The following is a 12,137-nucleotide window of genomic DNA, read 5'->3' as shown; positions in this document are numbered from 1 at the left end:
TCTGGTTTGATACATCAATTACTAAGTTTCAGTGGTATGAGCATTGAGTATCCGAATAAGCATCTTTCAGACTTTCATATTGTGTGTACTGGTATGAAGCCTCTTGCTATTACTGATGAGCAGTTGAAATTGGGAGCATTTCCTTTCACCTTGAAGGATAATGCGAGAGACTGGTTAATCTATCTCCCACCGGGAAGTATCACTACTTAGGTAGGTATGAAGAAGGCATTCTTGGAGAAATATTTTCCTCCTTCTCGATCATCTCAACTGAAAAGAGCCATCATTAATGTTGAACAACAAGACGGGGAAACTATGTATGAGTATCTTGAGAAATTTAAGAAGCTCTGTGCTAGTTGCCCTTACCATGGTTACTCTGATCAGGATCTCATTATGTATTTTTGTGGTGGACTGAACCAAGATGACCGTCGCATGATTCACTCTACTTTTTAAGGAAATATAGCCAACAAAAATCCAGATGAGGCTTGGGAGGTTATTTCAGAGCTAGCTGAGACCTCTAGACAGTTTGAGAGGAAACCATCACGAAGAGGAGTGAGTGCTATGACTGTTAGTCATGGCTTGAAGAAAAGGGTTGATAACATTGTTTCAACTCTCCGTGATATGTTATCTGGGAGACAGATGGCTACTGTTTGTGGCATATGCGCCACTGAGGGTCACCCTAATGATTTGTGCCCCTACTTGCAAGAAAGTGGTCATGAAGAGGTAAATGGTGTTTAGGAGAGTACTACAAATAACAGGAAATGGGATACATATTCCAAGACCTATAATGAAGGATGGAAGGCTCACCCTAACTTTCGTTGGGGAAACTCTCAAGCCGGTCTATCATCTAGCCCTCCTAGAGGTCAGTTTCTCCAGCGACCACAAGGACAACAATTTACTCAACAAGTGCCACAACAAGCAGCTGAGCAAGCACCACCGAGCTCATCAATGTCCACGGAGGATATGATTCGTGCTCTTAGTCTCAGTGTTACTCAAGATAGAGCAGATAATAAGCAAAATTTTAAGAATCTTGAAAACCAGGTGAGTCAGCTAGCTACTGCTGTCAATCCGTCGGAAGCTAAACATTTCGGTGCTTTACCATCTCAAACGGTAGAGAATCCGAGGAAGAATGTGAGTGCAGTGTCCTTTAGAAATGGAAGGCAATTGGTAGAAGTAGAGAAGCCTAAATCTAAGTCTAAAGAAGTTGCAATCCAGGAGGAAGAGGAGATTGTGATAGAAGAAGAGAGTTCACAAGTGATTGAGGAAGATATTGTGGTGCCTAGTTCAATTACTAAGGATCCACCGGTCCATATTTATGAGCCCACACCACCTTTTCCCGAAGCATTGAAGGATACTCGCAAGAAGGAGCATGACAACGATGTTTACGAAACCTTTCATAAATGTGAGGTAAATATTCCCCTTCTAGAGTTGCTTAAAAGTGTCCCTCAATATGCAATGTTTTTAAAAGAACTTTTTACTATAAAGAGGAATAACAGGCTTAAGGGAGCTAAAAAGGTGAAGGTAAGTGAATATGTCTCCGCAATGTTTAAACAAAAATTGCCCACTAAGTGTGGAGACCCGGGAATGTTCACAATACCTTGCACTATTGGAGACACCAAAATTCATAATGCTATGTTAGATTTGGGTGCCTCTATTAATTTGATTCCCCATTCCATTTATCAGTCATTAAAACTTGGACCTATGAGTAAAACAAATGTTGTCATTCAATTGGCGGATCGGTCTAATGTTTATCCAAAGGGAATAGTTGAGGATGTATTAGTTATGGTTGATAAATTGATTTTCCCTGTGGACTTTTATGTGCTAGGTATGGAGCACGATAGACATGCTACCCCTATACTTTTAGGGAGACCATTTATGAAAACTACAAAAACTAGGATTGATGTTTTTAGCGGTTCTCTTACTATGGAGTTTGATGGTCAAGTGGTGGAGTATAATATTTTTGATGCTATGAAATTCCCCAATGATGACCATTCTTTATGTTTTATTGATACGTTTGAGCCATTAGTGCAGGATACCTTTGATTTTGACAATCGAGATGAGTACCAGGTTGTGAATGAGAAGGGTATAGTATAAGATGATTTTGATGATTTATTGCCTACTAACCTGCAGGAAAGAGCTACTGAGTTGATGGGGGTGTCATTCACAGCGGCGGCGGTTGAATCCTCCTATGATGGATGTTATGAAAAAGGAGGTATTAAAACATCTCCAAGTAGGTATGATTTATCCTATATCTGATAGCAAGTGGGTTAGCCCCACTCAGGTTGTCCCTAAGAAAAGCGGAGTCACTGTGGTAGAGAATAAAGATGGGGATTTAGTACCTACTAGAGTCCAGAATGGGTGGAGGGTGTGCATAGATTACCGTAGGCTGAACACGGTAACTAGGAAAGACCATTTTCCCCTCCCCTTCATTCATCAGATGTTAGAGAGACTCGCTGGAAAGGCATACTACTGCTTTTTGGATGGATATTCAGGTTATTTTCAGATAGCTATTGCTCCTGAGGATCAGGAGAAGACTACTTTTACATGCCCTTTTGGCCCATTCGCGTATCGGCGCATGCCATTTGGGTTGTGTAATGCACCCGCAACATTTCAGCGCTGTATGATTAGTATTTTGTCCGAGTGTGTGGAGAACTTCATTGACGTATTCATGGATGATTTTACTGTGCATGGTGACTCTTTTGATGCATGTTTAAATCATTTATCACTTATTTTGAAGCGTTGTATTGAAACTAACCTTGTGCTTAATTCTGAGAAGTGTCATTTCATGGTTGAGCAGGGTATAGTTTTGGGACATGTTGTGTCGGGTAAGGGGATTGAGGTAGATAAAGCTAAAATTGATACAATTAAGAGTTTACCTTATCCTACTAATATGCGCAAAGTTCGCTCCTTTCTTGGACATGCAGGTTTTTACAGAAGGTTCATTAAGGATTTTTCCAAGATTGCACAACCATTGTGCAAATTGCTGTAAAAGGAGGTTGACTTTGTGTTTAATGGGGCTTGTAAGACGGCATTTGATCACCTGAAAACCCGTCTTACAACTGCTCCGATTATTCAGGCCCCTAATTGGTCTCTTCCTTTTGAGATCATGTGTGATGCGAGCGATTATGCTCTTAGAGCGGTCCTGGTTCAAAAGAATGGGAGAGCTTCCCATGTTATTCATTATGCATATATGACCCTTAATGATGCACAACGCAACTACTCTACTACTGAGAAGAAGATGTTGGTTGTTGTGTTTGCTTTAGAAAAATCTCGTTCTTATTTTCTTAGTACTAAAGTTGTTATTTATACAGATCACGTTGCACTTCGCCACTTGATGGTGAAGAAGGAAGCCAAATCGAGGTTAATATGCTGGATTCTCCTCCTAAGTGAGTTTGACATTGAGGTGAGAGATAAGAAAGGTGCAGAAAACGTGGTTGCTGACCACTTGAGCCGGTTGGTAAGGAATGATGACCATGACCAAGGTTTAGAGGTGGTAAAGGGAGTTTTTCCTGATGAAACTTTATTTGCTTTACGAACTATCGAACCTTGGTATGCTAATATTGTTAACTATTTGGTCTCTAACAAGTTTCCTGCTTGGTTTTCTAAAGCTCAGAAAGATAAGATTCGTAGTGACGCGAAATACTATGTGTGGGATGACCCATATTTATGGAAGCATTGCTCTGATCAGATTACTAGACGGTGTGTTTCTGAGAGTGAGATGACTTCTATTTTCATTTTTTGTCATTCTCATGCATGTGGTGGCCACTTTGGGTCCAAGAGAACAGCAAAGAAGGTGCTAGATTGTGGTTTTTACTGGCCACACCTTTTTCGAGATGCCCATGGGTTTTGTAAGTCTTGTGACAACTGTCAAAGAGTGGGAATATATCCCAACGCAATGAAATGCCTCAAATCCCCATTATATATTGTGAAATTTTCGATGTATGGGGGATTGATTTCATGGGACCGTTCCCTAACTCTTCTGGATTTATTTACATATTACTTGATTTTGATTATGTATCGAAGTGGGTAGAGGCAATACCCACTAAGATTGATGATTCTAAAGTGGTTGCATATTTTATCAAGTCTTTCATATTTGTTAGATTTGGATTTCCGAGAGCTATAATCAGTGATCGTGGGACGCATTTTTGCAATAGAACAGTTGGTGCTTTACTGAAGAAGTATCATGTTACCCACTACGTTTCGACGGCCTATCACCCGCAGACTAATGGCTAAGCAGAGGTGTCTAATAGAGAGGTTAAATCTTTTTTAGAGAAGACGGTAAATCCCAATCGTAAGGATTGGAGTCAACGCTTAGAATATGCGTTGTGGGCATACCGTACTGCTTATAAGACGCCCGTAGGTATGTCTCCTTACCGGTTAGTGTTTGGTAAACCGTGTCATTTTCCAGTAGATTTGGAGCATCGAGCTTATTGGGCAGTGAAGAGTTTTAATACAAGAGTGATAGGAGCGGGTGAAAGTCGAAAATTGGAGTTAAAAGAGCTTGAGGAAATACGAAATGAATCATATGAGAACGCGGCTATTTACAAGGAAAAGACGAGATTATTGCATGGCAAGATGATATCTAGAAAGGAGTTCATTGTTGGTCAAAAAGTACTCCTTTTTCAATCCCGTTTTAAGCTATTTCCCGGTAAATTAAGGTCGCGTTGGGTTGGAACGTATGTAGTTACGGATGTAGTATTTCTTGGAGCTATTGAGATACGTAGTTTGACTACTAACAAAGTTCTGAAAGTGAATGGTCAGCGATTAAAGCCTTACTAAGAGGCGTTCCAAGTTGAGACGTTGGAGAGTTTAACTCTCTACGAGCCTATTTATGAAGACTAAATCTCGCCCCTAAGTCGAGCAAACGACTATAATTAAAAGCTCTTACGGGAGGCAACCCGAGTTTTATTTATGTTTATTTGTTTTTATTTCGATTTGAAGTTAATTTATTTTATTCATTTATAATCGTTTTTCTATACTAATTGTGTGATTTTGTCTCAGGTCGGAAAATGCTATCCCGTATCTGATTCAAAAAAAAAAGGACGATATAAGAAAAAAAGAGCCAGACCGAGCTGCGGCCCGTGGTCCCAGAGGCAACCCGCCCGTCTCCTTATTCTACCTTCAGCGAAAAAAAAAAACCAAAAAAATTTACATCAAAAACCTCCTTCATCGTCGTTTACCTACTCCCTAATTCACCATTGTTATTCTTATCTCATACTTTCCCTTCATACACATAAAAAATTCGTCCCCAAAAACACCCCTTATTGCTGCTCCAATTACACAAAACGTGATTCCACCGCAAACCCTAGAAATTAGGGTTAATTGCGAACAGAAAAAAATGCAGTAAGGGGCGTTTTGTCGAGTTCATCGGTTTGTTCTGGTGTACTTCGGGTCTGTTTCGCGACCGTCTTGTTCAAGGTTTGTTTGATTTTCACCCTTTCTTTGATTATGTGTTGGTCTAAGTGCTGAATTTGAGTCCGTCGTATTGCTGGAGTTAAGTCGGTTTCGTTTTGCTGGAGGTTCAGACGGTGTTTTACTGAAATTTGTGTTGGATTAATTGCTGAAAGTTAAGACGGTCTTTTGTTCACATTTGACTCGGTCTCCCTGCTGAAGTTCTGTCCGTCTTATCGCTGAAAATTACGTCCGTCGTTATTGCTGAAAGTGGATTGTTGCTGAAATTTAATTTGACCTTTTGCTGGAATTTGTATCTCTTGATGAAAGTTAAGTCGGTCTAATTGCTGCAAATTCAGTCGGTCTGGTTGCTATGCATTAAGTTTGTTTTATTGCTGAAATTTAAGTCAAACTTTACTAGAATTTCAGTCGATCATTTGCTGGAATTTTTCAAAGTTGCTGGAGAATTGTTGTAAGTTTCTTGACTATTATGGGTAATAAGAAGCTAAAGAAATCGGTTGTTGATTTTATGGGGTGTGGAAATTTAAGTGTCGAGCATAAGAAAGTGTGGAGAATTTTGTATGATAGGGTTATTATGGCCACTAAGTTTGTCGATCCCTTTGCCACTCAATTGCTCGGGATTGAAGCGGTAGTGGAGGAGTTGCTTGGTAGGGTTGGTTTGGGAGCTTTCTGTGACCTAAAAGTGCCCACTTTTTGGAGGTTTACCTTAGAATTCCTCTCCACTTTGCAAATACACAGAGATGATGACCCACCTAGGATCACCTTTCACCTTGATGGCGAGGAGAGGGAATTGAATTATGAGGAGTTGAGGGAGATTTTTGGGATTGATGAGAAAGGAGGTGGAGAGTGTCAAAAGTTGAGCCCACTCGAGCAAGAGGTTTTTTGGAAGGCTATTACGGGGGGAGCACGACTTCGTCCTGCTGGTGAGAAAAATGCTGATATTCCCCATCCGGCCCTTCGTTATATTCATAGAGTTTTGACTTGTACCTTCTTATGTAAGGGTGAACCAACACATCTTCCCCGAGCTGATTTGAAATATTTGTGGGCAATGATGCTCGAGAGTCACAGCCACCCGGATTGGCGAGAGATTTTTCTATCCGGGTGTGAGAAACATCAAAAAGCTGCATCTGGAAATAATCCATTGGGGGGCATGGTTACCTTACTTGCTCGTCACTTTGAAATTCAAGATCCTGAAGATGTGGTTGCAGGAGAGACCTCCGTTAGTCTGGAGTTGATGAAGAGCTGTGAAATGGTTGTGTGGGTAGCTGATTTGGCGGGGTATGTATGGACTCGTGGCACTGATCATCTTTTGGTACCGACATGGTTACATTACTTGCTCGTCACTTTGAAATTGAGGATCCTGAAGATGTGGTTGCAGGAGAGACCTCCGTTAGTCTGGAGTTGATGAAGAGCTGTCAAATGGTTGTGTGGGTGGCTGATTTGGCGAAGTATGTATGGACCCGTGACATGAATAGTTTTGAAAATGAATATGAACTAATTGTTTTAAGTTCATTTGAAAATAATTAGTCGATACTAAAGGAAATGTAGATTCATATACATATTAACATACTCATATATGTCTAAATTAATTTGTCATAAAATTAAAACGGATTTTATGCATGCAAACAAATAATATAATAGAAGAGAAATCATGTCCTTACATTGTGGATTTCGGATTTAAGGGCACAAAAGAGATCACCTTTCTCTTTTGATCTTGAGCTTTTCCTTATGGATGAATAAGATCTAAGTATAAGATCTCTCCCTAAGCTTTATACCCAAGGCTTAACACTTAATCTAATTAATATTATAAGAACTAGTACAATATTAATTTAGTAGAAAAATGACCCAAAAATATTACAATACACTTGATATTTTCGGTTTTTATGAGGAAGAATAAGAGAGCTTTTTATCTCTCTAGAAATCTTATTTTGGATGAGTAAAAAGGTGAATGAACAATACAATTACATTATTGTATATGAGGTAAAAATTAAGAGAAAAACCAAATGTTTTTCTCTTCTTAAAAACCGGACAAGGGTAGTGGGAGGAGAGCCAATGCATGGAAAAATTGTTTTTTACAATAAACCATAAGGTTGCATGGCTAGTTACTAGGGTAATCATCATGCCCTCCACTAATTATAATTCACATATAATTAGCTTAAAACTCCTCTAATTTTCGGCCCACTTGAGTTAATATGGATTCCATATTATTTTTGTCAATTGTCAATATGTCACATGTCACATGTCACATAAATTTGTTATGTATTTTTAACATATTAAAAATCAACGTATCATCAAAAATACGTCACATACAAAAATCGACTTAGTAATTTCATAATTACTTGTGCCAAAAATTTTACCATTTATAAATTACAACTGATTGTATTTATAACAATTCATTCAATTTAATTGTTACATTAAACAATTATTTCATCCGAGTAATGATACAATTCAATTACTCAGACCGTATCTTATTTAATCACATTTCAGTATGATACGTAAATTTTACTTCCAAAATCGTCCGTCAATTTTCAAGTAATTTAATTAACTCGCAACATTATACGATTAATTAAATAATCAATTAAGAGTATTGCCCTTTAGGTATGACCTCGAGGGTCAACTGATCACCACCGTCACACGACAGTAATGTCAAACTCTAGTCAGCCAATCATTACCGATATATGTTGACCGAGTTGTGAATAACAATATTACTTCCCAATTGTATTCATTTTAATGAGACTTAAACATGTGATCATCATGATCAATAGTCGTGATCGCATTATTGTCGGAGGACACATATTCCAACAATCTCCCACTTGTCCTCGACAAGTGTGCGTCACCAATTCTCTTGTCCTATTACTATCTCCCACTCAATCCAAGGTGTCTTTCAGGTCGTACTTGCAAGTGATCATATCGAGAGTGGTTTCCTCGATCTGGAGAATAACCGATTGACCGGACTTATCTATCATAGATACTTTCCGAGCGTGGCCACGCATTTCCAGTTCATTACTCCTCGAGTGGCCCTGAGATATTGTTTTAACCCTGACAAGGGGATGGACAATTCCTATCGCACTCATTCCCTTCGACTAGCCACAGCCATCATAACCCAAAATATGCCCATTTGACCCCATTTACGAAGGTCGTAGTAACACAAATCAAAGTTAATCAAATCGAGCCATCTTAGGTGAATAGTCTTTAGTCAAAAGAATCGACTCATTTGAATACTATAGCAGCTCTCGCCACGACCAGGCTATATAAATTTGCCAGAACTCTATAAGCGGTCATTAGGCCCGACAAAAAGTTCCTAACAGTCTGCCTATGTGATCGACTAGTCATCTCACATGACTCTATGGCATTTGAACTTGCCATCAATCGCATCACACTCTAGTCACTTCGAGACGTCACCTCATACAAGTGACTATGGGCGAATACAATGTTAATCCGTGTTCACTTTAACGGGGTTCAATTGTCACTACAACCCGTTTGGATGTAACAAAGCATAAAAGGAGTTTTTAAAGAAAAACTCGAACGACAAATGCGATTATCACATATGAATAGTCAATGCCTGATTACTATTTCATATTCTATAATCTAATTTGATCTTGCATGTAGTTGTTAATTTCAATTCAATTGAAATGACATGACTCATCATGTTTAGCCTTTGAGAAGGCTTTGGTTAGTAGGTTTTATCAATTTCTTGTACCTTACTCAACCTTACTACATACTCGTTTTCCTTTGTAATGTATACATTTGCATCACAAAACTTTCTGAGTACGTGTCGAGATCCAATCAAGACATAGGTCCTCTAGCCTAAGAATAGCTCCCACTATTTTCACAGTGTGTGGGACTCATCCTCTTGCACATCTCATGATTGCAAGTGTACTCAATTTCCGTTATAAATATCTCTTATTGTTCTTTATTGTCCAGAACGATTCTAGAAAATCTACTTCTTAATTAACATAGCCACAATGGTATCTTAACCATCCTAATGTGTTTTGATTATGGTTTTGTCTGAAACCATGCGCAATCTCAATTGTCAATTGTCACTTGTGTAACACCCTTACACAAAATTGCATCATAAACACTTTGCTTTACTTCCTTAATGCTTCTGCAAGCACTTAAGGGTAATCTTTATATTCTAGGTAAAGATTACTTAAATTCGATTTTGAAAACAATTCATCATACTCAAAGTATATGAAGTGTTATACATCATTACTCATTTAATTGATCCGGCAGCGGAAGCAAATGGAATCAATCAAATATGTTCAATTTTAGTTGAACTAGTCATGAATCTTATCAACATAAGACTTCTTACTGACGCTAATATCATGTGGATTTATCTTCATAATTCGGATATTCAAGATGTATTATAATACTCCAAAAGTCTTAAATCATTCTCAATGATCAATATGTCATCCACATATCGGACTAATTAAAATTCCGTAACTCCCACTAAACTTCATGTATAAACACAACTTCTCAACTTATCGAGAAATATTTTATCACATAATCAAAATGTTGATTCCAACTCATTGATGTCCTACTTAAGATTCTCTCTTAAGTTTCACATTATCTTAGGATTGCAAGAATCTATAAAACTCATGACATGTATTGAATACATTCCTTCTATTGAAGAAGTGTGTTTTAGATTCACTCGTTATGTATTTCATAATAATGAAACACAATCCCTAAGAAGATCCAAATAGACTTAAGCATTTCAATTGGTGCAAAACTCTTTGCAACCAATCAAGCCTTGAAAACTGTCTTTATTAGTGCAAAACCCTTTGCAACTAATCAAGCCCTTTTATTTCGGATTTTCATGGTTCTAAGCCTTATATTGAGTTGTGACTTAAACACTCTTATGTAAGTCATATGTTCATTACTTTCTAGAAGTAATCAACTTGAATCAAACAATTTCTTTTGTAAGTTATAAGCTCTTTACTTTCTTAAAAGTAGCATGAATTCATCATTTTTAACAAGTGACGAATTTAACCTCCTAGGTTTTGAAGAAACAATGTCTTACACAAAACGTCTCATGTAGCCAAGAAAGACCAGTTTCTTGCGACATAACATTCTTTGTGGCTCTTGAATAATTTCTCCCACTCTGTCTTCTAGAAATAAACTTGTATTTTAGTAAGACAGCTTCACGAGCCGCAAACCCGTCGTACTCGTGATAATTGCAAGGGAAAAATGAGCATTTGTTTCTTGTGAAAACTTACAAACATGGTACATTACCATTTCATATCTCATATGATTTAGTGGAAAATAATTTAGACAAAATGATAAATTCCCAAAAGGAATCAAGTAACCCAAGGTAACTTGATTGAAGTCCAAACCATATTGAATAGCGTTTGAATTCTTATCCAACCACACATTATTCCATAATGCGTGCTAAGAGAGATTAATTTGTGATACTATATCACAATTCATTTGGCTTATATCAAAGTCTTCACTTTGATAATCCCATCACGACTAAATCGTAATTCCTTGAACTCTTTGAAATTCTTCAAAAATTTCTCTATTTACCTTATTAAGTGAACATATTAGCGTCAACTTAAATCGTTGGTAAAAGAAAATGATCAACCTATTTTGGATCGATGATTTACAACCTCGATCTCCTTTTCAACAAAAGGCACGAGACATCTTGCTTTGAATACAAGATACGCATATACCATTAACAATCTAATGGTTTCAAGAGTACTCGATAACTCTTTGCGTTCATCATTCCAAAATTTAAGGTTTAATCTTGGGTTACCAATTTGAGTCTTACATCATCTTCATGATATATCATTCTAGTTTGGTTTAGAATATAATCACCTTGATGATGGGCTAGCCATACATCAAATCATGGTGTAAAGGGTCACAAAGGTGAAAACCTCTTTTGTATCTTAACAAGTTTATATTCTTATTTAGAGTTTATGCACTTAATAGTCATAATTAAGTACAACTTTAAATCCAAAAACTAGATTGAGTACACAATTACTCTATCTCTCGATATTATTGTTGCTAGTCGTCATATTCTAATCATCCTATGTATCAAGTACAATGATGAAAACCTCCATTGGTTTCTAATATTGACGAAGTAGTACTAGCAAAATTTTATGTTTAATCAAATAAACAATTTAAAGAAGAACGTCCCATTAGATGTCCCACAACTAACTTGATAATTCTTCAAAAATTTGGGGTAGTTTCCATTCTCGTGTCCAACATTTAGAACAATGGAAACTTTATCGGTCGGGATTGATAGGTTTAGTATCGTCATTCCTCAATGACTTTACTTTTAACATTACCTTGTATCAATTCCATTTACTTCTTGAACCTCTTCCTCATCTTAACAGTTTAAGAGAACGCTCCCACTTATTTCAATGAGTCTTTGCTTTGAGAAGCAAAAATGAATTCACGAAGATCACTCTTCATTTGTTCGTTTTAGTCATAAAACTTTCATTGAGGTGGTTGCGTTATTTTGGTCAATTACGAATTCTTGACAAAACTAATTACCAAATCGCTTCAAGGTAGTTAATTCAATTAAGTATATGAATAATAATCCATTGTAAGTAGATGTATTAGTCAAGTATCAAAAACCTGTTTGATAATGAACAACTTTTAATCTATACTCTTTACAAGAGATCCTTAACAATGGTTCATTTGAGGTTTTAGAAGAAAATTCAAATTTTGTCTTTAGTTACGATGTTTTAATGGAGATTTGTATCAAAATCGAAATGATATCGTAT

At 37.3% G+C, this 12,137-nt stretch overlaps 1 protein-coding gene across 1 annotated transcript; it reads left to right on the top strand.

Moving 5' to 3' along the window:
- The first annotated feature begins 216 nt into the window (after positions 1–216).
- LOC141628111 (uncharacterized) lies at positions 217–2,091 on the top strand. The gene is made up of 3 exons (XM_074441290.1): positions 217–367; positions 452–645; positions 736–2,091. The coding sequence occupies exons 1-3, from the start codon at positions 217–219 to the stop codon at positions 2,089–2,091; spliced, it is 1,701 nt and encodes a 566-aa protein (XP_074297391.1).
- Positions 2,092–12,137: the final 10,046 nt, after the last annotated feature.

Source organism: Silene latifolia, chromosome Y, assembly GCF_048544455.1.
Source record: "Silene latifolia isolate original U9 population chromosome Y, ASM4854445v1, whole genome shotgun sequence".
Taxonomy (NCBI): domain Eukaryota; kingdom Viridiplantae; phylum Streptophyta; class Magnoliopsida; order Caryophyllales; family Caryophyllaceae; genus Silene; species Silene latifolia.
The sequence above is the reverse complement of the archived record's forward strand: the minus strand, read 5'-3'. Positions and strand labels throughout refer to the sequence as shown.